Below are 25733 nucleotides of genomic sequence, written 5' to 3' on the forward strand. Positions count from 1 at the left end.
GCTGGTCGACTCAATTGAACACCTCTGAAGTTTGCACACAGGCAAGTATTCCTCTTCTTGCTCAAAATCCTCTCGGGAACGCTTCCTCGAGCCTCCAGTTTCGTGTTCAAGCTCTTCGTGCGCATCTTCAAATACTTCAGAGTCATCATCGCTCCATCTCATTCTTTTGTTTGCTCCTAAATCTTCTTCATCCCTCTCTCTAGACCTCTTCCTGGAAACACCTGGCTGAGGGTCCTCTTCTGGGATGTACTGGCGAACATCCATGCGGCCTTCAAATGCCTCCTCATTTTCAATGCCACCAACATTGAAAATGATCACAACCACAGCATCCCCGTGCTGTTCATCGTTGTCACCATTGGCATTATTGTCCCTCACATGAATATTTTGAACATCGTCGTCATCGTCATCGTCATCGTTGCCGTCGCCGTCGCCGCCGTCATTGTCGTCATCGTTGTCGTCGTTGTCGTTGTCGTTGTCGTTGTCGTTGTCGTCGTCGTCGTCATCGTCGTTGTCGTCGTCATCGTCGTCATCGTCGTCATCGTCGTCATCGTCGTCATCGTCATCGTCGTCATCGTCATCGTCATCGTCTTCGTCCCCGTAAAGGTAATTGTCATATTGTGCCAGTACTGAAGCTATTAGCTCATCTAGATAGCAACAATATTCATGGAGAGCGCGATACAGTCTGTTCAGGAAGCCATTAGCAGGTTCCTGATCTCCATTTGCCAACATTCGTGGGTTAACCTGTTGGCCTGCAAGATCATTAAATCTTTTAATTAACATCCATAACTATCTGCTGAAAATCTGTTTTTCATCAATTTCAAGACTGAGTACATGTGCTTACCGTTTTGGTTATTTTGTGGTCCGTCTCCACTTGCACTCATTTTGACTACAAGGAACACAAAACAACAATGATCACTAAACCTCAACCCAGAATGTTCAGAGAATTTGCTTTTTTTGTGATGACTTTAGGCTGCGTCCAAACGTACACGGCTATGTTTGAAAACGGACGTTTTTCCTTTTTCGTTTAAAAAATAATAATCCAGTCCACATGTGCAGTTTTGAAAAAATATCTCCTTCCACATCTAAACACTAAAAACAAAGTGAAACGCTGTCAAGAACACGCCAAATCTTAACCGTGTAGAAATGTTGGCCAATCAGAAGTCTAGAAGCCTGGGTGGGAAAACCTCATAAAACCTCACGTACTTCTGAGAAGTTTTTGTCTTTTTCTGGAAAAGCAGCTAATTTTGTGTTACTTTCACGTGCCTTCATCGTTTCAAATGTTAATAACTAAAGACAGACTCACAACTTTGGAATGGACTAAATGCATACAGCATACATAAATGTCATTTTTTAAAATTACATTTCTTCCAAACCGACGTCAGGATTTGGGTTGGGAGAGCGTCTGTGTTGAATGTAGAATCCACGTCTGATGTAAGCGTGTAAAAACTGCAGATACTAAGATTAACAGACACAGTATGTTGTCTACATCTGCCATTGTAGAAATTGATCTCACGTAAACAATAACGTGGCCACAGCGTGACTTCAACAGCGGCGCACACTTTTGACATTGCCTGAGTAAATGTCCGTTTTCCTCGTCCACACCTGAACACAAAAATGTGCTTTTTAAAAATCTCACCTTTCAGTGACTCAATCTGCTGTTTAGGTGTGGACGAAAGGCCCAAATGCAGAGACAAAGCTGCGCTTTCAAAAATAGCCGTGTACATGTGCACGTAGGCTCAGTTTCTCAGAAATTCTAATAGTTTGTTTGAGAACAAAACTTACGTCTTCTCTATTTTCCTAAATGAACAAAATAATCTGAGAAATAATCGTGTTAAAAAGAGCTTCTGTCACTCTAAGATATGATTAAGAACATTTTCTAATTTATGTATCATTTGTCAAATATTACATCAGCTGACAAATAGTTAAGTCTTCATTTGTTTTCCTGAATAATAGATCCACATCATCCTCTCTATGATGGAAAATATAGTCTAGTCTTGCACAATGTAAAGTACATAAATACTGTCCTGGCAAGCAGGGAAATCAGGCTTTATATATTTAAGTAAATGATCTTGAGTTTATAAACTGAAATTTGAGCTTACTTTAGTTCTTGGTAGATTACACAGCAGTTAATCCTCAGGGAAACGTCCAAATGTCACTAAATAGTGGTCTGCTTTCATTCGGTTGCAGTGTCTCTTCAGTTTTGTGTTCATATGCTGATGTTTTCATTCAAACATGCTTAAATGCTGTGATGTCACTTTAGCAGCAAAGACTGCGGAATGTGCAGAGATTCTTTTGACATCAAGTTGTTTGCTCAGATTTTGATATCTTTTAAATGGAGACAAAACAAAACGCTATGGCAACAAAGCAACAAGCTGTTTCCAGTGCTTAATATTTAACATGTCTTTGTTATAAATTTGATTTGTACAAATCTGTGATGTTGATGTGCACAACGTGGGATTTAGACCTCGGAGGGTTAATCAACAAATCACGAAAAATTAGGTTTAAATTTCTGTTCATGACGGTGCAGATTTCTGACATTTTGTGTACTTGAAGCATTTAACAATTTGATTGTTTTCTAATAAAAACTGTGTGAAACTCAAGTTAGAACTGTGTTTGTAAATGAACCGTCCCATGTTGTGTAGCTTTCTGGATTTTATACTTATTGGGCTACATATCAATTTACTATACAGGCTATACAGTAGATAAAATCTAAACTCACATGTTTTATGTAACTAAAGTGTTTAATCATGTGGGCTACAGACAGTAATCAAGTTATGGACTATATTGATATGAAAAACATGCATACTTAGTGCATTTGAATCATTTTAACCATATGTAACCACCTGCATGTCATGGTCCTGGGACTTCTACCTGGTTTTTTGTGTGTCTTGTATTGTTGTTGTTTGATGTCAGCTTTAGGGTCCCTCGGTTGTTCTGTTAAGATGTTGCTTATTTGATTTCCCCTCGTGACTTTACCCCCTGTGTGCCCCCTCTGTGTATCTGCCAGCCCCCATGCCTCGTTTCTCCTCCTTGTGTTTTATTCCATGTTTTCCCAGCCCGCTATGTCTGTGTTCTCTTCCAATCTGGTCTGCGTCTCTGTGTGCTTCCTGTTTTACTTTGATAGTCTCCCGTCAGTGTTGTGTTACTCCTGCCGTGTCTCGTTATGATTATCAGTGTCGCCTGTGTTCCCCGTGTGCTCCCACTTCCCTCGTTAACCCTCTGTGTATTTGTGTCCACGTCTCCTACATTACCTACATAATAGAGCTATAATAAATGTTTGTTTGGGGTTTTTTTAAGTACAGAAATCAGCTGCTAAAATAATTGTTTTGACTTTTTGGGAATGCTTTACGGTCTGTTCTGTAGGAACGCTGAATTAATATATTGACTGTCTGGCCCCTTCTGGCTATTTAATAGTTGCTGAAGGAGATTTTGTTCATCCCCAGCTAATCTCATCCATATTTATATAAAATCTAGCATACTCCACACCACACAAAGTCAGAAGCCAGTTAAAATCTGTATGTGGTACCTGAGGCGGTGCTGCACTGACCAGTTGTTTCTGGCTATTTGCTGGTTCAGCCTGCCTATCACTGCAACTCTTGGCTCTTATTGGTCAGGCTGGTGTGTGTGTGTGTGTGTGTGTGTGTGTGTGTGTGTGTGTGTGTGTGTGTGTGTGTGTGTGTGTGTGTGTGTGTGCATTGTAAAGACTTGATTCCCACAGTCCAAGTCAGGGTTTTAAAATGCGTTGCTGTCTCCATCCAGCATCAAAGCTGCATTGAAATTTCCTTCAATGAAATTTTGGCTCAAAGAAAAACAGTGTTGTTACTGTCAATCTCCAGTTAAAATAAAAGTGTAATTAAACCAAACGAAAGTAATGTACTAATGCTGGTCAAGACATTACCTGTAGCTGAGTGACATTTCCTCCAATTTCTGTTGGTGTCTGCAGTTTCCACTGGGGCTTAGTGTCTACTGCTACCCGACTGCACCACCATCCTCCACATTGCTATGCGTCCATTGGTGGTGCCAGCTGCTAGGATTTCTGAGTGTTGCAGAATTTTTAAAAAAGCAACGAGTTTTGTTTTTTTTAACCTATGCATTTGGAAACATTCAGGAATATGGTGATGGGAAAGAAAAAGGTGGTTTCCATGAAGTCTCCCTCTCGCATCCACCTTCCATACTGCCAAAGCTCCAGACTGTCAATAACAATAATAACAGTTAGAGTTAACAGTTAATTTGACTAGCACTTTCAAAACAGTTACAAAGTGTGTTAAAGAACACAATAAAATCTTAGTTAAAAACTCAAAAGAAAAGTTCAAAGAGTTAAAACACGAAACGGTTTGTTTTCTTTTTGCATTGAGCCAGGCTGCACGGACAGCTAAGAGTGTCTGATGTGCAGAATGCAGGCAGTGACTTGGTTCATAAAAAGTGACCAAATCTGAAACAAGGCTTGTACCCATGTATCGTATACCCAAAAGGTTGTGAGGAGGAGAATGATGATTTATTTCTTTGAATTTGTTATAAGTCTGGCAGCTGAGATTTAAATGAGCTGGAGGTGAAAGATGGACTTCTGGCTGAGATCCCAGTAGAAGGAATTACAATTATTCAAACACAATGAGATAAAAGGATTTAATGGGTGTGATAAATGTGGTTGCACTCACCTGTTCACGGCACCTGATGTTAATGAGCAGAAAGGTAGGGTGAGCATGAGGCGAAACCTTCTGTTGACTGCAGCTTGAGCGCAGCTTGAATCATTTTGATGCATCTTTTGGTTTATGTATACTTCTGCACTAAGTTATGCAATAGGCCAATGTTGAAATTTGGCATAGTAAATGGTGCAGTTATTTGTGCAGTCTGTGCATTTGTTTAATGGTTTGAGGCCGTGTGCCGATTTGTACAGTGGACAGTTGTATGTGGAATAAAAGTAGCAAATAGTACAGAGGTGTATCTCATGGGGCGATCGTGGCTCAAGAGTTGGGAGTTCGCCTTGTAATCGGAAGGTTGCCGGTTCGAGCCCCGGCTTGGACAGTCTCGGTCGTTGTGTCCTTGGGCAAGACACTTCACCCGTTGCCGCCTGGTGGTGGTCAGAGGGCCCGGTGGTGCCAGTGTCCGGCAGCCTCGCCTCTGTCAGTGCGCCCCAGGGTGGCTGTGGCTACATTGTAGCTTGCCATCACCAGTGTGTGAATGTGTGTGTGAATGGGTGGATGACAGGTTGTGTAAAGCGCTTTGGGGTCCTTAGGGACTAGAAAAGCGCTATACAAATACAGGCCATTTACCATTTACTGTTGCACGTCATCTGTGTCCTCATGTTTAGCCTGCCGCGGCCGTTGGTTGGAGGAGCCGCAATAGTTTGGAAAGGAAGGAAGCAGTAAGGTCAGTTTCCATTCTGGGTTTTCAGCATTAATAAAGAAACCTGCAACAAGGTGAGTAATGTTTGAGGTCCAAAAGAAATCAACACAGAGAAATTTTTACAGTGCTTTTCTACTCTACCTGAACATTCAAAGCGCTCTATACAGGTTGCCTCATTCACACCTGTTCATAGAAGCCCTTTTTCTGTGCTTTCTACCTAACATTCACACACATTCATACTCTGATGAATGCATCAGAGAGTGACTTGGGGTTAATGTCTTGCCCAAGGACAGTTAGCATGCAGTCTGGAGCAGCCAGGGATCGACCCAAAAACCATCTGATTAGTAGATGACCTGCTCCACCTCCTGAGCCACAGCCACCCCTTTCAGAGGTAAAGAATGATTTAGAAAGTAAGTACAGTAATTTTTTGAGGTGATTTGATTAAAAAAAAATCATTTTTGCTTCTAATTACATAATTAAGGTGTAATTACATCTTCCAACAAATTGATACATAAACGTATCATTTATCTACTAAAAATACATAGGAGCTGGCGTCATGTTGTGGAAGCTGCCATCTTGCCCCACCATCATACACTGGCTGAGATGGGCATCGCTGCGCCGCCTTTTCATGTTTTATGTAAGTGGATTTATACATTACTTTGAATTTAAAGATGTCAAATAGCTCTTTCACACTACATATGACTATTTCACATTTGTACATGTATATTTTGGTGATCTCTTTCTCAGTATGTTTTTCTTCTTATGGAAATAAGCTAATTTTAAACCAGTTAATGTTAGGCTCCAGTGTCCTAAAAAATCACACCTTTCCCCTGATAAACAAATTGATTGGATTCTCTCATTGTGTGGGAATTGATTATCAATTACAACTTCAATGAGCCACTTCAAAGAAAGTTTCACCCGCGTGGGCAGCAACAGAAAGTCCAGATGTGGAAACAGAAGGTTTCCACATTAAAATATCGATATTTGAATCATTTTGGGGTAAATTGTAGTTTTTCATTAACAGGAACACAGTGGAAAGAAACTATCATTCAGATTGTCTACATTGGAAAGAACTACTCCCTCTTCCGCCTTTTATAGTCATGTGTGAAATACGGCTGTATAAATGTGTGGCAGCCTGTGGCGTGCGCACTCACAACAATGGCTGAGCGTAACTGGAGTCATGTGCGCACGTATTTTACATCCACAAACAGCCCAGACGTGGTTTGCGATACATGTGGCAAGAAAGTGAGGTGTTGTGGCAACACCACTAACCTTGTCAAACACCTCAAAGTAAATCATATCACAGAATATGACGAGCTTATGTTGAGGCAAACTGAAGAGGAGGAGAAGGACGGGTGCTGCTAGGGTGAGACAGACGTCTCTCAGGGAGTCCTTTAGTGCTGCAGGCAGGCAAGGTGTTCACATAGTGCACAACTTCAGGTTTTTGATTTCTATATGATGAATTCTGCATTATTAAGTGATAAGAACAAGTAATCTGATGTCCTGTAATGATTATGACGCTATAATTTGAGATACAATAAAAGAGTAAAGTTTTTGTACAAAGTATCGGAGCAGTATCGTCGATACCACCCTGAATTTTACTTGGTATGGGATCGGAAAGGAAATCAGTGGTATCACACATCACTAGTGATCAAATGTCAGGCCAAGCTGGAACTGATTCCTGTCTTCTGTAACTTCTACAACACTGTCCAATAGAGACACATGAATGAACTGCAGCGTCATTAAAAACACTGATGATCTTTATTTAAAAATGTAATACATTTACATCTGAATAAACTTTTAGGCATTACGCTGACGGAGGGATGGATGGACCATGAATGCTTTCTCATCCTTCTTGTCATGCACCATGGAAGTGTCTGAGGGGCTTTTCCACTTGGAATGGGGATACTGTGTCCACACTTCAGAGGTGGAGTTTCCAGCATCTCACCTGGGCCTCATCTGCAAACAATCAGCAGGAGGGCTTCTTAAACCAGCGCTGCCTGCTACTCCTCGCCAGTTTGTTCTGCCATCTCCAGTGGTAACTAGGCTTCCCCTCTGCTCCAGTTCTGGCGTGCTCCTTCCCTGTGTTTAACCTTGTTTTCCCTGTGTTTAGGTCTCCTCTGCCAACGTACTCATCCTACCCTCAAACTCCCTTACCCGTCCAGCAACTTCTTCTCCCTCTGTTGCAGAATTCCCGTTGGATTGTTCCCATCAGGAGCCAGGTGTTCAGTCTCTCGATAGCTTTTCCTCTGGTTCCTGCTGTCTGCTGACACTCCTAGCTCGAGCCACGTTCTCCATTCCCTCTCTAAAGTCTCATAAATAGTTTAACCATGTGCATTGAATCTGCATTTGGGTCTAAGCTTTCTATGCAGGGAAGAAATCATCACAGTGACATCTATTTAATTTTCAATTCAATTTTATTTAAAGAGCGCCAAATGACAGCAACAGTCACCTGAAGGCGCTTTATATTGTAAGATATACTTACAAAGAAAACCCCAACAATCATATGACCCCCTATGAGCAAGCACTTTGGCGACAGTGGGAAGGAAAAACTCCCTTTTAACAGGAAGAAACCTCCAGCAGAACCAGGCTCAGGGAGGGGCGGCCATCTGCTGCGACCGGTTGGGGAGGGGCAAGGAAAATAGTATAAAGACATGGAACAGAGACAGAGGTTAATAACAAGTACCATTCAGTGCAGAGAGGTCTATTAAACATAGTGGGTGAAGAAGAAACACCCAGTGCATCATGGGAATCCCCCGGCAGCCTAATGCTGGGCATACACTGTGCGATTTTTGGCCCATTTTGAGCCGATTTTTCAGTCGTGCGATCGTTTTGGGGATCGTCCCGAGTTTGGCCTTGATCAAACTTCTCACCCCTGCGAGTCAATCCTACAGTTTGATCAGGAGCCGAATAACGCGACTGAAAAATCGCAGCACAGTGTATGCCCAGCTTATTGCAGCATAGAGGATTCAGGATCACCTGAGTAGGCCATCAGATTACTGAAAGGATACTGAAAAAACCCGTCGAAGTAGTCTTAGTCTTCATTGCTGCTGGTCGACTCAATTGAACACCTCTGAAGTTTGCACACAGGCAAGTATTCCTCTTCTTGCTCAAAATCCTCTCGGGAACGCTTCCTCGAGCCTCCAGTTTCGTGTTCAAGCTCTTCGTGCGCATCTTCAAATACTTCAGAGTCATCATCGCTCCATCTCATTCTTTTGTTTGCTCCTAAATCTTCTTCATCCCTCTCTCTAGACCTCTTCCTGGAAACACCTGGCTGAGGGTCCTCTTCTGGGATGTACTGGCGAACATCCATGCGGCCTTCAAATGCCTCCTCATTTTCAATGCCACCAACATTGAAAATGATCACAACCACATCATTGTGATCCCCGTGCTGTTCATCGTTGTCACCATTGGCATTATTGTCCCTCACATGAATATTTTGAACATCGTCGTCATCGTCATCGTCATCGTTGCCGTCGCCGTCGCCGCCGTCATTGTCGTCATCGTTGTCGTCATCGTCGTTGTCGTTGTCGTTGTCGTCGTCATCGTCGTCGTCATCGTCGTTGTCGTCGTCGTCGTCGTCATCGTCGTCATCATCGTCGTCGTCATCGTCGTCATCGTCATCGTCTTCGTCCCCGTAAAGGTAATTGTCATATTGTGCCAGTACTGAAGCTATTAGCTCATCTAGATAGCAACAATATTCATGGAGAGCGCGATACAGTCTGTTCAGGAAGCCATTAGCAGGTTCCTGATCTCCATTTGCCAACATTCGTGGGTTAACCTGTTGGCCTGCAAGATCATTAAATCTTTTAATTAACATCCATAACTATCTGCTGAAAATCTGTTTTTCATCAATTTCAAGACTGAGTACATGTGCTTACCGTTTTGGTTATTTTGTGGTCCGTCTCCACTTGCACTCATTTTGACTACAAGGAACACAAAACAACAATGATCACTAAACCTCAACCCAGAATGTTCAGAAAATTTGCTTTTTTTGTGATGACTTTAGGCTGCGTCCAAACGTACACGGCTATGTTTGAAAACGGACAATTTTCCTTTTTCGTTTAAAAAAAAATAAAAATCCAGTCCACATGTGCAGTTTTGAAAAAATATCTCCTTCCACATCTAAACACTAAAAACAAAGTGAAACGCTGTCAAGAACACGCCAAATCTTAACCGTGTAGAAATGTTGGCCAATCAGAAGTCTAGAAGCCTGGGTGGGAAAACCTCATAAAACCTTACGTACTTCTGAGAAGTTTTTGTCTTTTTCTGGAAAAGCAGCTAATTTTGTGTTACTTTCACGTGCCTTCATCGTTTCAAATGTTAATAACTAAAGACAGACTCACAACTTTGGAATGGACTAAATGCATACAGCATACATAAATGTCATTTTTTTAAATTACATTTCTTCCAAACCGACGTCAGGATTTGGGTTGGGAGAGCGTCTGTGTTGAATGTAGAATCCACGTCTGATGTAAGCGTGTAAAAACTGCAGATACTAAGATTAACAGACACAGTATGTTGTCTACATCTGCCATTGTAGAAATTGATCTCATGTAAACAATAACGTGGCCACAGCGTGACTTCAACAGCGGCGCACACTTTTGACATTGCCTGAGTAAATGTCCGTTTTCCTCGTCCACACCTGAACACAAAAATGTGCTTTTTAAAAATCTCACCTTTCAGTGACTCAATCTGCTGTTTAGGTGTGGACGAAAGGCCCAAATGCAGAGACAAAGCTGCGCTTTCAAAATTAGCCGTGTACATGTGCACGTAGGCTCAGTTTCTCAGAAATTCTAATAGTTTGTTTGAGAACAAAACTTACGTCTTCTCTATTTTCCTAAATGAACAAAATAATCTGAGAAATAATCGTGTTAAAAAGAGCTTCTGTCACTCTAAGATATGATTAAGAACATTTTCTAATTTTTTCAAATCAAATCAAATCAAATCACTTTTTATTGTCACATCACATGTGCAGGCACACTGGCACAGCACATGCGAGTGAAATTCTTGTGTGCGAGCCCCACAAGCAACAGAGATGTGCAAACACAACAACACAAACGAGCAAAATACAAGAATGGCCAACCTGAAACTAATAAATATATGTACAATATATAATAGTGTATGCATTTCTGGATGTGTATACTAAATATTTTCCTACGTGTGTGTGTGTGTGTGTGTGTGTGTGTGTGTGTATACACATTTTTACAAATTAAATAGTAAAAAAAATAAATAAATAAAAAAAATAAATAAATAAAAATAATAATAATAATAATAATAAAATATATAAAATATACAGAGTTGAATATGTGCAAAACAAGTGGCATTTATATACAGTGTGGAGTGCATAATGTTGAAGTTCCAGTAGTGAAGCTGAGGTGTCTATGACGTGTTCAGCAGTCTGATGGCCTGATGGAAAAAGCTGTCTCTCAGTCTGCTGGTACGGGACCGGATGCTGCAGAACCTCCTTCCTGATGGAAGCAGTCTGAACAGTTTATGGCTGGGGTGACTGGAGTCCTTGATGATCCTCCCCGCTTTCCTCAGGCACCGCTTCCTGTAGATGTCTTGGAGGGAGGGAAGCTCACCTCCAATTATCCGTTCAGAGCACCGCACTACTCGCTGGAGAGCTTTGCAGTTGTAGGCGGTGCTGTTGCCATACCAGGTGGTGATGCATCCAGTGAGGATGCTCTCAATGGCACAGTGATAGAAGGTCCTGAGGATGCGGGGGCTCATGCCGAATCTTTTCAGTCTCCTGAGAAAGAAGAGGCGCTGCTGCGCCTTCTTCACTGTTTTGTTTGTGTGTACTGACCACGTAAGATCCTCAGCCAGATGTACACCAAGGAACCGGAAGCTGCTCACTCTCTCCACAGCAGCGCCGTTGATGGTGATGGGGGTGTGTACTTCTCTGCACCTCCGGAAGTCCACTATCAACTCCTTTGTCTTTGCGACGTTGAGGGTGAGATGGTTGTCTTGACACCAGTGGGTCAGGGCGCTGACCTCCTCCCTGTAAGCCGTCTCATCACCGTTGGTGATAAGACCCACCACTGTAGTGTCGTCCGCAAATTTCACAATGATGTTGGAGCTGTTAGTGGCTGTGCAGTCGTAGGTGTAGAGTGAGTACAGGAGAGGGCTCAGTACACACCCCTGTGGAGCACCAGTGTTCAGTGTGATGGGGGATGAGGTGATGCTGCCCAGTCTGACCACCTGGCGTCTGTCAGACAGGAAGCTAAGGATCCAGCTGCAGAGGGAGCTGCTCAGTCGTAGATCCTGCAGTTTCCTGTCCAGCTTCGAGGGAACGATGGTATTGAATGCTGAGCTGTAATCTACAAACAGCATCCTCACATACGTGTCTCTCTTCTCCAGGTGTGACAGGGCAGTGTGTAGTGTCAGGGCTATGGCATCATCAGTGGACCTGTTGTGGCGGTATGCAAACTGTAGAGGGTCCAGTGAGTCGGGTAGTGCAGAGCAGATGAAGTCCCTGACCAGCTTCTCGAAGCATTTGCTTACGATGGGGGTCAGGGCTACAGGTCGCCAGTCGTTCAATGAGGAGATGGTGGAGGATTTGGGTACAGGGACGATGGTGGCCATTTTGAAGCAGGCTGGGACTACAGACAGAGAGAGGGAAAGGTTGAAGATGTGCGTGAACACTCCAGCCAGCTGAGCCGCGCATGACCTGAGGACGCGGCCGGGAATCCCGTCCGGACCAGTAGCTTTGCGTGCGTTCACCTTCCTGAAGCACTTCCGCACATCCTCCTCAGACACAGTGTGCGCACTGACGTCATCCGCGGTGCGCACACTGTCCGGTCTCATGGTGTTCGCTGTGTCGAATCTAGCGTAGAATACGTTTAGATCCTCACACAGAGAGGCCGTGGTCTGCGGTGTGCTGGTTTTCCCTCTAAAGTCTGTGATCGTGTTTAGTCCCTGCCACATACTCCGAGGGTTGTCAAACTGTTGCTCCACCCTGTCCCTGTACTCACGTTTGGCTGCTTTGATCGTCTTCCGGAGTTGGTAATGTGCGTGTTTGTAGTCCGATGTGTTCGCGGAGGCAAAGGCGGTGTTCCGTGCCGCCAGTGCCGCGCGAACATCTCCGTTAATCCAGGGTTTTTGATTTGGGAAGGATTTGACTGTTCTGGATGGGACGACATCTTCCACGCATTTCCTGATAAATCCACAGACTGAGTCTGTGTACTCATCAATGTCTCTGGCGGCCACGTGAAACATTTCCCAGTCCGCGTGATCAAAACAGTCCCGCAGCGCAGACTCCGATTGGTCCGTCCAACAGTGCACCGCCCTCCGGGTTGGAGCTTCCTGTTTCAGCTTCTGCCTGTAGGCGGGCAGGAGCAGGATGGAGCGGTGATCTGATTGGCCGAATGGGGCGCGGGGGAGGGCTTTGTACGCATCCCGGAAAGAGGTGTAACAGTGGTCGAGTTGCCGGTTTCCACGTGTGTTGAAAAGGATGTGTTGATGGAGTTTTGGTGAGACTTTCTTCAGGTTTCCCTTATTAAAGTCTCCGGCTGTGATAAACGCTGCCTCTGGGTGTGCGGTTTCCTCGCTGCTGATCGCGCTGTACAGTTCCCTGAGTGCACGGTCAGTGTCGGCTTGTGGGGGAATGTAAACAGCCGTAATAATCACTGCTGTAAATTCCCTCGGTAGCCAGAATGGCCGGCACTTAATCATCAGGTACTCCAGGTCCGGTGAGCAGAAGGATTTGACCGGGTGCACGTTCGCATAATCACACCAGCTGTTGTTGATCATGAAACACACACCACCGCCTCTGCTTTTCCCAGTAAGATCCTGTGACCTGTCCGCGCGGTGCACAGAGAACCCCGGCAGTTGTATTGCGGAGTCCGGTACTTTGTCCGATAGCCAGGTTTCTGTGAGGCAGATCACGCAGCAGTCCCGCATCTCTCGCTGGAATGAGATCCGTGCCCGAAGCTCGCACAGCTTGTTCTCCAGAGACTGCATATTAGCCAGTAATAAACTGGGTAACGGTGGTCTGTAAGTGCGCCGTCTCAGTCGAACCAGAACGCCAGATCTTCTCCCTCTGCGTCGGCGTTTGCGGCCTCCAGGGCCAGAGAACAAAGGCGTCTCAGGTGAGATGAATGGGGGGTCTGCAAACGGAGCGTCCGTGTTGCAAAACTTGAACTCCGGAAAGTTATAAGAAAGACCGTCTTTTATGTCCAGTAAGGTTTGTCGGTCGTACACAAGGAGACAAGTGCTGCTCGTGAAAAAATAAAGGAAAAGTAAAATTAAACACAGAAGAAAGCCGTTGCTTGGGGGAGCTCGCGACGAGGCTGCCATACTCGGCGCCATCTTGATCAAGTGCATTTGTCAAATATTACATCAGCTGACAAATAGTTAAGTCTTCATTTGTTTTCCTGAATAATAGATCCACATCATCCTCTCTATGATGGAAAATATAGTCTAGTCTTGCACAATGTAAAGTACATAAATACTGTCCTGGCAAGCAGGGAAATCAGGCTTTATATATTTAAGTAAATGATCTTGAGTTTATAAACTGAAATTTGAGCTTACTTTAGTTCTTGGTAGATTACACAGCAGTTAATCCTCAGGGAAACGTCCAAATGTCACTAAATAGTGGTCTGCTTTCATTCGGTTGCAGTGTCTCTTCAGTTTTGTGTTCATATGCTGATGTTTTCATTCAAACATGCTTAAATGCTGTGATGTCACTTTAGCAGCAAAGACTGCGGAATGTGCAGAGATTCTTTTGACATCAAGTTGTTTGCTCAGATTTTGATATCTTTTAAATGGAGACAAAACAAAACGCTATGGCAACAAAACAACAAGCTGTTTCCAGTGCTTAATATTTAACATGTCTTTGTTATAAATTTGATTTGTACAAATCTGTGATGTTGATGTGCACAACGTGGGATTTAGACCTCGGAGGGTTAATCAACAAATCACGAAAAATTAGGTTTAAATTTCTGTTCATGACGGTGCAGATTTCTGACATTTTGTGTACTTGAAGCATTTAACAATTTGATTGTTTTCTAATAAAAACTGTGTGAAACTCAAGTTAGAACTGTGTTTGTAAATGAACCGCCCCATGTTGTGTAGCTTTCTGGATTTTATACTTATTGGGCTACATATCAATTTACTATACAGGCTATACAGTAGATAAAATCTAACCTCACATGTTTTATGTAACTAAAGTGTTTAATCATGTGGGCTACAGACAGTAATCAAGTTATGGACTATATTGATATGAAAAACATGCATACTTAGTGCATTTGAATCATTTTAACCATATGTAACCACCTGCATGTCATGGTCCTGGGACTTCTACCTGGTTTTTTGTGTGTCTTGTATTGTTGTTGTTTGATGTCAGCTTTAGGGTCCCTCGGTTGTTCTGTTAAGATGTTGCTTATTTGATTTCCCCTCGTGACTTTACCCCCTGTGTGCCCCCTCTGTGTATCTGCCAGCCCCCATGCCTCGTTTCTCCTCCTTGTGTTTTATTCCATGTTTTCCCAGCCCGCTATGTCTGTGTTCTCTTCCAATCTGGTCTGCGTCTCTGTGTGCTTCCTGTTTTACTTTGATAGTCTCCCGTCAGTGTTGTGTTACTCCTGCCGTGTCTCGTTATGATTATCAGTGTCGCCTGTGTTCCCCGTGTGCTCCCACTTCCCTCGTTAACCCTCTGTGTATTTGTGTCCACGTCTCCTACATTACCTACATAATAGAGCTATAATAAATGTTTGTTTGGGGTTTTTTTAAGTACAGAAATCAGCTGCTAAAATAATTGTTTTGACTTTTTGGGAATGCTTTACGGTCTGTTCTGTAGGAACGCTGAATTAATATATTGACTGTCTGGCCCCTTCTGGCTATTTAATAGTTGCTGAAGGAGATTTTGTTCATCCCCAGCTAATCTCATCCATATTTATATAAAATCTAGCATACTCCACACCACACAAAGTCAGAAGCCAGTTAAAATCTGTATGTGGTACCTGAGGCGGTGCTGCACTGACCAGTTGTTTCTGGCTATTTGCTGGTTCAGCCTGCCTATCACTGCAACTCTTGGCTCTTATTGGTCAGGCTGGTGTGTGTGTGTGTGTGTGTGTGTGTGTGTGTGTGTGTGTGTGTGTGTGTGTGTGTGTGTGTGTGTGTGTGTGTGTGTGTGTGTGTGTGTGTGTGTGTGTGTGTGTGTGTGCATTGTAAAGACTTGATTCCCACAGTCCAAGTCAGGGTTTTAAAATGCGTTGCTGTCTCCATCCAGCATCAAAGCTGCATTGAAATTTCCTTCAATGAAATTTTGGCTCAAAGAAAAACAGTGTTGTTACTGTCAATCTCCAGTTAAAATAAAAGTGTAATTAAACCAAACGAAAGTAATGTACTAATGCTGGTCAAGACATTACCTGTAGCTGAGTGACATTTCCTCCAATTTCTGTTGGTGTCTGCAGTTTCCACTGGGGCTTAGTGTCTACTGCTACCCGACTGCACCACCATCCTCCACATTGCTATGCGTCCATTGGTGGTGCCAGCTGCTAGGATTTCTGAGTGTTGCAGAATTTTTAAAAAAGCAACGAGTTTTGTTTTTTTTAACCTATGCATTTGGAAACATTCAGGAATATGGTGATGGGAAAGAAAAAGGTGGTTTCCATGAAGTCTCCCTCTCGCATCCACCTTCCATACTGCCAAAGCTCCAGACTGTCAATAACAATAATAACAGTAATAGTTAACAGTTAATTTGCCTAGCACTTTCAAAACAGTTACAAAGTGTGTTAAAGAACACAATAAAATCTTAGTTAAAAACTCAAAAGAAAAGTTCAAAGAGTTAAAACATGAAACGGTTTGTTTTCTTTTTGCATTGAGCCAGGCTGCACGGACAGCTAAGAGTGTCTGATGTGCAGAATGCAGGCAGTGACTTGGTTCATAAAAAGTGACCAAATCTGTAACAAGGCTTGTACCCATGTATCGTATACCCAAAAGGTTGTGAGGAGGAGAATGATGATTTATTTCTTTGAATTTGTTATAAGTCTGGCAGCTGAGATTTAAATGAGCTGGAGGTGAAAGATGGACTTCTGGCTGAGATCCCAGTAGAAGGAATTACAATTATTCAAACACAATGAGATAAAAGGATTTAATGGGTGTGATAAATGTGGTTGCACTCACCTGTTCACGGCACCTGATGTTAATGAGCAGAAAGGTAGGGTGAGCATGAGGCGAAACCTTCTGTTGACTGCAGCTTGAGCGCAGCTTGAATCATTTTGATGCATCTTTTGGTTTATGTATACTTCTGCACTAAGTTATGCAATAGGCCAATGTTGAAATTTGGCATAGTAAATGGTGCAGTTATTTGTGCAGTCTGTGCATTTGTTTAATGGTTTGAGGCCGTGTGCCGATTTGTACAGTGGACAGTTGTATGTGGAATAAAAGTAGCAAATAGTACAGAGGTGTATCTCATGGGGCGATCGTGGCTCAAGAGTTGGGAGTTCGCCTTGTAATCGGAAGGTTGCCGGTTCGAGCCCCGGCTTGGACAGTCTCGGTCGTTGTGTCCTTGGGCAAGACACTTCACCCGTTGCCGCCTGGTGGTGGTCAGAGGGCCCGGTGGTGCCAGTGTCCGGCAGCCTCGCCTCTGTCAGTGCGCCCCAGGGTGGCTGTGGCTACATTGTAGCTTGCCATCACCAGTGTGTGAATGTGTGTGTGAATGGGTGGATGACAGGTTGTGTAAAGCGCTTTGGGGTCCTTAGGGACTAGAAAAGCGCTATACAAATACAGGCCATTTACCATTTACTGTTGCACGTCATCTGTGTCCTCATGTTTAGCCTGCCGCGGCCGTTGGTTGGAGGAGCCGCAATAGTTTGGAAAGGAAGGAAGCAGTAAGGTCAGTTTCCATTCTGGGTTTTCAGCATTAATAAAGAAACCTGCAACAAGGTGAGTAATGTTTGAGGTCCAAAAGAAATCAACACAGAGAAATTTTTACAGTGCTTTTCTACTCTACCTGAACATTCAAAGCGCTCTATACAGGTTGCCTCATTCACACCTGTTCATAGAAGCCCTTTTTCTGTGCTTTCTACCTAACATTCACACACATTCATACTCTGATGAATGCATCAGAGAGTGACTTGGGGTTAATGTCTTGCCCAAGGACAGTTAGCATGCAGTCTGGAGCAGCCAGGGATCGACCCAAAAACCATCTGATTAGTAGATGACCTGCTCCACCTCCTGAGCCACAGCCACCCCTTTCAGAGGTAAAGAATGATTTAGAAAGTAAGTACAGTAATTTTTTGAGGTGATTTGATTAAAAAAAAATCATTTTTGCTTCTAATTACATAATTAAGGTGTAATTACATCTTCCAACAAATTGATACATAAACGTATCATTTATCTACTAAAAATACATAGGAGCTGGCGTCATGTTGTGGAAGCTGCCATCTTGCCCCACCATCATACACTGGCTGAGATGGGCATCGCTGCGCCGCCTTTTCATGTTTTATGTAAGTGGATTTATACATTACTTTGAATTTAAAGATGTCAAATAGCTCTTTCACACTACATATGACTATTTCACATTTGTACATGTATATTTTGGTGATCTCTTTCTCAGTATGTTTTTCTTCTTATGGAAATAAGCTAATTTTAAACCAGTTAATGTTAGGCTCCAGTGTCCTAAAAAATCACACCTTTCCCCTGATAAACAAATTGATTGGATTCTCTCATTGTGTGGGAATTGATTATCAATTACAACTTCAATGAGCCACTTCAAAGAAAGTTTCACCCGCGTGGGCAGCAACAGAAAGTCCAGATGTGGAAACAGAAGGTTTCCACATTAAAATATCGATATTTGAATCATTTTGGGGTAAATTGTAGTTTTTCATTAACAGGAACACAGTGGAAAGAAACTATCATTCAGATTGTCTACATTGGAAAGAACTACTCCCTCTTCCGCCTTTTATAGTCATGTGTGAAATACGGCTGTATAAATGTGTGGCAGCCTGTGGCGTGCGCACTCACAACAATGGCTGAGCGTAACTGGAGTCATGTGCGCACGTATTTTACATCCACAAACAGCCCAGACGTGGTTTGCGATACATGTGGCAAGAAAGTGAGGTGTTGTGGCAACACCACTAACCTTGTCAAACACCTCAAAGTAAATCATATCACAGAATATGACGAGCTTATGTTGAGGCAAACTGAAGAGGAGGAGAAGGACGGGTGCTGCTAGGGTGAGACAGACGTCTCTCAGGGAGTCCTTTAGTGCTGCAGGCAGGCAAGGTGTTCACATAGTGCACAACTTCAGGTTTTTGATTTCTATATGATGAATTCTGCATTATTAAGTGATAAGAACAAGTAATCTGATGTCCTGTAATGATTATGACGCTATAATTTGAGATACAATAAAAGAGTAAAGTTTTTGTACAAAGTATCGGAGCAGTATCGTCGATACCACCCTGAATTTTACTTGGTATGGGATCGGAAAGGAAATCAGTGGTATCACACATCACTAGTGATCAAATGTCAGGCCAAGCTGGAACTGATTCCTGTCTTCTGTAACTTCTACAACACTGTCCAATAGAGACACATGAATGAACTGCAGCGTCATTAAAAACACTGATGATCTTTATTTAAAAATGTAATACATTTACATCTGAATAAACTTTTAGGCATTACGCTGACGGAGGGATGGATGGACCATGAATGCTTTCTCATCCTTCTTGTCATGCACCATGGAAGTGTCTGAGGGGCTTTTCCACTTGGAATGGGGATACTGTGTCCACACTTCAGAGGTGGAGTTTCCAGCATCTCACCTGGGCCTCATCTGCAAACAATCAGCAGGAGGGCTTCTTAAACCAGCGCTGCCTGCTACTCCTCGCCAGTTTGTTCTGCCATCTCCAGTGGTAACTAGGCTTCCCCTCTGCTCCAGTTCTGGCGTGCTCCTTCCCTGTGTTTAACCTTGTTTTCCCTGTGTTTAGGTCTCCTCTGCCAACGTACTCATCCTACCCTCAAACTCCCTTACCCGTCCAGCAACTTCTTCTCCCTCTGTTGCAGAATTCCCATTGGATTGTTCCCATCAGGAGCCAGGTGTTCAGTCTCTCGATAGCTTTTCCTCTGGTTCCTGCTGTCTGCTGACACTCCTAGCTCGAGCCACGTTCTCCATTCCCTCTCTAAAGTCTCATAAATAGTTTAACCATGTGCATTGAATCTGCATTTGGGTCTAAGCTTTCTATGCAGGGAAGAAATCATCACAGTGACATCTATTTAATTTTCAATTCAATTTTATTTAAAGAGCGCCAAATGACAGCAACAGTCACCTGAAGGCGCTTTATATTGTAAGATATACTTACAAAGAAAACCCCAACAATCATATGACCCCCTATGAGCAAGCACTTTGGCGACAGTGGGAAGGAAAAACTCCCTTTTAACAGGAAGAAACCTCCAGCAGAACCAGGCTCAGGGAGGGGCGGCCATCTGCTGCGACCGGTTGGGGAGGGGCAAGGAAAATAGTATAAAGACATGGAACAGAGACAGAGGTTAATAACAAGTACCATTCAGTGCAGAGAGGTCTATTAAACATAGTGGGTGAAGAAGAAACACCCAGTGCATCATGGGAATCCCCCGGCAGCCTAATGCTGGGCATACACTGTGCGATTTTTGGCCCATTTTGAGCCGATTTTTCAGTCGTGCGATCGTTTTGGGGATCGTCCCGAGTTTGGCCTTGATCAAACTTCTCACCCCTGCGAGTCAATCCTACAGTTTGATCAGGAGCCGAATAACGCGACTGAAAAATCGCAGCACAGTGTATGCCCAGCTTATTGCAGCATAGAGGATTCAGGATCACCTGAGTAGGCCATCAGATTACTGAAAGGATACTGAAAAAACCCGTCGAAGTAGTCTTAGTCTTCATTGCTGCTGGTCGACTCAATTGAACACCTCTGAAGTTTGCACACAGGCAAGTATTCCTCTTCTTGCTCAAAATCCTCTCGGGAACGCTTCCTCGAGCCTCCAGTTTCGTGTTCAAGCTCTTCGTGCGCATCTTCAAATACTTCAGAGTCATCATCGCTCCATCTCATTCTTTTGTTTGCTCCTAAATCTTCTTCATCCCTCTCTCTAGACCTCTTCCTGGAAACACCTGGCTGAGGGTCCTCTTCTGGGATGTACTGGCGAACATCCATGCGGCCTTCAAATGCCTCCTCATTTTCAATGCCACCAACATCGTCGTCGTCATCGTTGCCGTCGCCGTCGCCGCCGTCATCGGCGTCATCGTTGTCGTCATCGTCGTTGTCGTCGTCGTTGTCGTTGTCGTTGTCATCGTCGTCATCGTCATCGTTGCCGTCGCCGTCGCCGCCGTCATTCGCGTCATCGTTGTCGTCATCGTCGTTGTCGTTGTTGTCATCGTCGTCATCGTCGTCGTCCCCGTAAAGGTAATTGTCATATTGTGCCAGTACTGAAGCTATTAGCTCATGTAGAAAGCAACAATATTCACGGAGAGCGAGATACAGATCGTTCAGGAAGCCATTAGCAGGTTCCTGATCTCCATTTGCCAACATTCGTGGGTTAACCTGTTGGCCTGCAAGATCATTAAATCTTTTAATTAACATCCATAACTATCTGCTGAAAATCTGTTTTTCATCAATTTCAAGACTGAGTACATGTGCTTACCGTTTTGGTTATTTTGTGGTCCGTCTCCACTTGCACTCATTTTGACTACAAGGAACACAAAACAACAATGATCACTAAACCTCAACCCAGAATGTTCAGAGAATTTGCTTTTTTTGTGATGACTTTAGGCTGCGTCCAAACGTACACGGCTATGTTTGAAAACGGACAATTTTCCTTTTTCGTTTAAAAAAAAATAAAAATCCAGTCCACATGTGCAGTTTTGAAAAAATATCTCCTTCCACATCTAAACACTAAAAACAAAGTGAAACGCTGTCAAGAACACGCCAAATCTTAACCGTGTAGAAATGTTGGCCAATCAGAAGTCTAGAAGCCTGGGTGGGAAAACCTCATAAAACCTTACGTACTTCTGAGAAGTTTTTGTCTTTTTCTGGAAAAGCAGCTAATTTTGTGTTACTTTCACGTGCCTTCATCGTTTCAAATGTTAATAACTAAAGACAGACTCACAACTTTGGAATGGACTAAATGCATACAGCATACATAAATGTCATTTTTTAAAATTACATTTATTCCAAACCGACGTCAGGATCTGGGTTGGGAGAGCGTCTGTGTTGAATGTAGAATCCACGTCTGATGTAAGCGTGTAAAAACTGCAGATACTAAGATTAACAGACACAGTATGTTGTCTACATCTGCCATTGTAGAAATTGATCTCACGTAAACAATAACGTGGCCACAGCGTGACTTCAACAGCGGCGCACACTTTTGACATTGCCTGAGTAAATGTCCGTTTTCCTCGTCCACACCTGAACACAAAAATGTGCTTTTTAAAAATCTCACCTTTCAGTGACTCAATCTGCTGTTTAGGTGTGGACGAAAGGCCCAAATGCAGAGACAAAGCTGCGCTTTCAAAAATAGCCGTGTACATGTGCACGTAGGCTCAGTTTCTCAGAAATTCTAATAGTTTGTTTGAGAACAAAACTTACGTCTTCTCTATTTTCCTAAATGAACAAAATAATCTGAGAAATAATCGTGTTAAAAAGAGCTTCTGTCACTCTAAGATATGATTAAGAACATTTTCTAATTTATGTATCATTTGTCAAATATTACATCAGCTGACAAATAGTTAAGTCTTCATTTGTTTTCCTGAATAATAGATCCACATCATCCTCTCTATGATGGAAAATATAGTCTAGTCTTGCACAATGTAAAGTACATAAATACTGTCCTGGCAAGCAGGGAAATCAGGCTTTATATATTTAAGTAAATGATCTTGAGTTTATAAACTGAAATTTGAGCTTACTTTAGTTCTTGGTAGATTACACAGCAGTTAATCCTCAGGGAAACGTCCAAATGTCACTAAATAGTGGTCTGCTTTCATTCGGTTGCAGTGTCTCTTCAGTTTTGTGTTCATATGCTGATGTTTTCATTCAAACATGCTTAAATGCTGTGATGTCACTTTAGCAGCAAAGACTGCGGAATGTGCAGAGATTCTTTTGACATCAAGTTGTTTGCTCAGATTTTGATATCTTTTAAATGGAGACAAAACAAAACGCTATGGCAACAAAGCAACAAGCTGTTTCCAGTGCTTAATATTTAACATGTCTTTGTTATAAATTTGATTTGTACAAATCTGTGATGTTGATGTGCACAACGTGGGATTTAGACCTCGGAGGGTTAATCAACAAATCACGAAAAATTAGGTTTAAATTTCTGTTCATGACGGTGCAGATTTCTGACATTTTGTGTACTTGAAGCATTTAACAATTTGATTGTTTTCTAATAAAAACTGTGTGAAACTCAAGTTAGAACTGTGTTTGTAAATGAACCGCCCCATGTTGTGTAGCTTTCTGGATTTTATACTTATTGGGCTACATATTAATTTACTATACAGGCTATACAGTAGATAAAATCTAACCTCACATGTTTTATGTAACTAAAGTGTTTAATCATGTGGGCTACAGACAGTAATCAAGTTATGGACTATATTGATATGAAAAACATGCATACTTAGTGCATTTGAATCATTTTAACCATATGTAACCACCTGCATGTCATGGTCCTGGGACTTCTACCTGGTTTTTTGTGTGTCTTGTATTGTTGTTGTTTGATGTCAGCTTTAGGGTCCCTCGGTTGTTCTGTTAAGATGTTGCTTATTTGATTTCCCCTCGTGACTTTACCCCCTGTGTGCCCCCTCTGTGTATCTGCCAGCCCCCATGCCTCGTTTCTCCTCCTTGTGTTTTATTCCATGTTTTCCCAGCCCGCTATGTCTGTGTTCTCTTCCAATCTGGTCTGCGTCTCTGTGTGCTTCCTGTTTTACTTTGATAGTCTCCCGTCAGTGTTGTGTTACTCCTGCCGTGTCTCGTTATGATTATCAGTGTCGCCTGTGTTCCCCGTGTGCTCCCACTTCCCTCGTTAACCCTCTGTGTATTTGTGTCCACGTCTCCTACATTACCTACATAATAGAGCTATAATAAATGTTTGTTTGGGGTTTTTTTAAGTACAGAAATCAGCTGCTAAAATAATTGTTTTGACTTTTTGGGAATGCTTTACGGTCTGTTCTGTAGGAACGCTGAATTAATATATTGACTGTCTGGCCCCTTCTGGCTATTTAATAGTTGCTGAAGGAGATTTTGTTCATCCCCAGCTAATCTCATCCATATTTATATAAAATCTAGCATACTCCACACCACACAAAGTCAGAAGCCAGTTAAAATCTGTATGTGGTACCTGAGGCGGTGCTGCACTGACCAGTTGTTTCTGGCTATTTGCTGGTTCAGCCTGCCTATCACTGCAACTCTTGGCTCTTATTGGTCAGGCTGATGGCACGCTCACTCAGCACAATATGAAATAGAAGAGGACAACAATAGAAACATTAGTGCTGTTAGTCTGCTCCATTATAGCTACAGCGGTATGAAAACTGCCTTTTCATTGTCACTCACTCACTAGTTTTCACCTTCCCAGTTTATCACCCTCTATTTTCAGCATACCCCCTATGTAGCACTATATGGTGTGTGTGTGTGTGTGTGTGTGTGTGTGTGTGTGTGTGTGTGTGTGTTTGTGTGTGCGCGCGTGTGTGCGCGCGTGTGTGCGTGCGTGCGTGCGTGCGTGCGTGTGTGTGTGTGTGTGTGTGTGTGTGTGTGTGTGTGTGTTTGTGTGTGCGCGCGTGTGTGCGTGCGTGCGTGCGTGTGTGTGTGTGTGTGTGTGTGTGTGTGTGTACAGAGAGGCAGCCAGGTTCATAATGGATATGAGGAAGTGTTTTCTTTCTTCTTTTTTTTTTAAAGTAGCCACATTCAGGTAAAAGTGTGAAATCAAATGATCCATCAATAAAGGATAATGTTGGATCAGTGTTTCAATATTTATGTCCTTTATTAGATGTACATGTAGTTTGGTTATTTGCCTTTTGGTTAAAAGGAAACTGAGAGAGGACTTTTTTTATTAGTGATCTTAATAGTATTTTTTAATCTAATTGAATACAATCTATTTGTGTATGATAGTCAGTCAAAAGAGGGAGAGAGGAAAGAGGAGAACATGAGGAGAAAGTACAAGGTCAGGAAGAACCAGGTAAGAAAACAGACAGGGAGTACTAACAGGCACAACACAAACTGTTAAACTGGCAAAGAAAAAACCAACTAATTTTACTCGTACAATCTGGAAGTTGTGTTCTGCTGTACAGAATCTGCAAAACAAAGTGGGTTGTCAGCCCTGGCCTGGCACTGCATTACCATGTTGAACTTCAGTCAGAGGAAGTCACAGTTGCCAAAAACTTTTTGAAGCTCAAGAGTGAGGCTGGTGCCATTCCAGATATGTTAACATTGTACAATCTTCTGGATAATCAGATCTTCCCCACACTGAAAACTGTTATTCAGGTTGCCCTAACAAACCCAGTTAGCAGCTGTAGCTGTGAGAGGTCTTTTAGTGACTTGAGTCAGCTCCATACCTGGCTGAGAAGGACCATGGGTCAAAGCAGACTCCAGCACCTGGCTGTGATGTCAGTTGAGAAAGAGATGCTTGAGAGACTTGACCACCAAAATGTGATCGACAGATTTACCAACCTCAAGGTGAGGCGACATAGGATAAAAGAAAAGAACAAATCTGCAGAGCCATAGTAGTATCTGCAGTAAACATCTTTTCATACATTGTACCAAAGGCCAAGGTGTCTCCATTTTTGTAATTTTTTAAATAATATTTTGTACAGTTTGGAGTGTTTTTTATGTATCTGTATTATATTAAACACACACTTTAAAAGTGAATCTCTGTCCAAAAAATGCACTGTTTACTTTTTACTCACTATGAGCATCATTCATTATTCTCCCGCAGTAATTAAGGTTAGGATATGTTGTTTTGTTTTTTTTAATTTCCAATCCATTCTTCTTTAGCAGCATTTAAATAACCTTTATCACATTTGATGGTTTTCTTACATCTTTTCAAAAAATGTGGGATTAAATTGTTAAAATGTACAAAACAGTGATGTCATGTTTTGTGACGAGGACCCAGGCACAGAGAGACTTGATGAATTTAAGAATCTTATGATTTAATAAAGAAATTTGCAGACTTGCACAGAGATGGTAAAATTATGACTGATAATGGAGATGAATACAACAGACGACGAGGACAGGGAGGAACAGGGGTTTAAATGCACCAAGGAGACAGTCAGAGGGAACTCGGGACATCTGGAGACATTTAAGGATGCAGGGACCGACAGAGACAGGGAAGAAGTCTCATCGTGACGAGTACAGTTTACCTTGCCTGGATGGGCAGCTCTCTGGGTGCTCAGCACCCCCAAAGCTCTGATCTCAACTTAACAGAGCTGCTTT

The 25733-nt window shown here is 42.7% G+C and overlaps 2 protein-coding genes and 2 long non-coding RNA genes across 8 annotated transcripts; 2 read left to right on the forward strand and 2 right to left on the reverse strand.

Annotated features, from left to right (window-relative positions):
* The first annotated feature begins 4464 nt into the window (after positions 1-4464).
* On the forward strand, positions 4465-8232 carry LOC113027872 (uncharacterized). 2 transcript variants are annotated; one of them, XR_003273152.2, is made up of 3 exons: positions 4465-5753; positions 5889-5980; positions 7148-8232. It is a non-coding gene; the product is annotated as an uncharacterized LOC113027872 (long non-coding RNA). The 2 variants fall into 2 exon arrangements; XR_003273153.2 differs by having other exon boundaries at positions 4467-5734.
* On the reverse strand, positions 7742-14464 carry LOC113028462 (uncharacterized). 2 transcript variants are annotated; one of them, XM_080305556.1, is made up of 3 exons: positions 13879-14464; positions 9225-9269; positions 7742-9132 (listed from the first exon to the last, which is right to left on the reverse strand). In XM_080305556.1, exons 2-3 carry the CDS (start codon positions 9262-9264, stop codon positions 8378-8380), a joined length of 795 nt encoding a protein of 264 aa, XP_080161682.1. In that variant the 5' UTR covers positions 9265-9269; positions 13879-14464; the 3' UTR covers positions 7742-8377. The 2 variants fall into 2 exon arrangements, with proteins under 2 accessions (XP_080161682.1, XP_080161683.1); XM_080305557.1 differs by lacking the exon at positions 13879-14464 and having other exon boundaries at positions 9225-10072.
* Positions 14465-15400: 936 nt separating this feature from the next.
* LOC113027869 (uncharacterized) lies at positions 15401-19348 on the forward strand. 2 transcript variants are annotated; one of them, XR_003273147.2, is made up of 3 exons: positions 15401-17568; positions 17704-17795; positions 18963-19348. It is a non-coding gene; the product is annotated as an uncharacterized LOC113027869 (long non-coding RNA). The 2 variants fall into 2 exon arrangements; XR_003273148.2 differs by having other exon boundaries at positions 15401-17549.
* Positions 19349-19556: 208 nt separating this feature from the next.
* On the reverse strand, positions 19557-22356 carry LOC113027865 (uncharacterized). Of its 2 annotated transcripts, XM_080305559.1 has the most exons (3): positions 22220-22356; positions 20959-21003; positions 19557-20866 (listed from the first exon to the last, which is right to left on the reverse strand). In XM_080305559.1, exons 2-3 carry the CDS (start codon positions 20996-20998, stop codon positions 20193-20195), a joined length of 714 nt encoding a protein of 237 aa, XP_080161685.1. In that variant the 5' UTR covers positions 20999-21003; positions 22220-22356; the 3' UTR covers positions 19557-20192. The 2 variants fall into 2 exon arrangements, with proteins under 2 accessions (XP_080161685.1, XP_080161684.1); XM_080305558.1 differs by lacking the exon at positions 22220-22356 and having other exon boundaries at positions 20959-21784.
* Positions 22357-25733: the final 3377 nt, after the last annotated feature.

Source organism: Astatotilapia calliptera, chromosome 8 (assembly GCF_964374335.1).
Source record: "Astatotilapia calliptera chromosome 8, fAstCal68.1, whole genome shotgun sequence".
NCBI lineage: Eukaryota > Metazoa > Chordata > Actinopteri > Cichliformes > Cichlidae > Astatotilapia > Astatotilapia calliptera.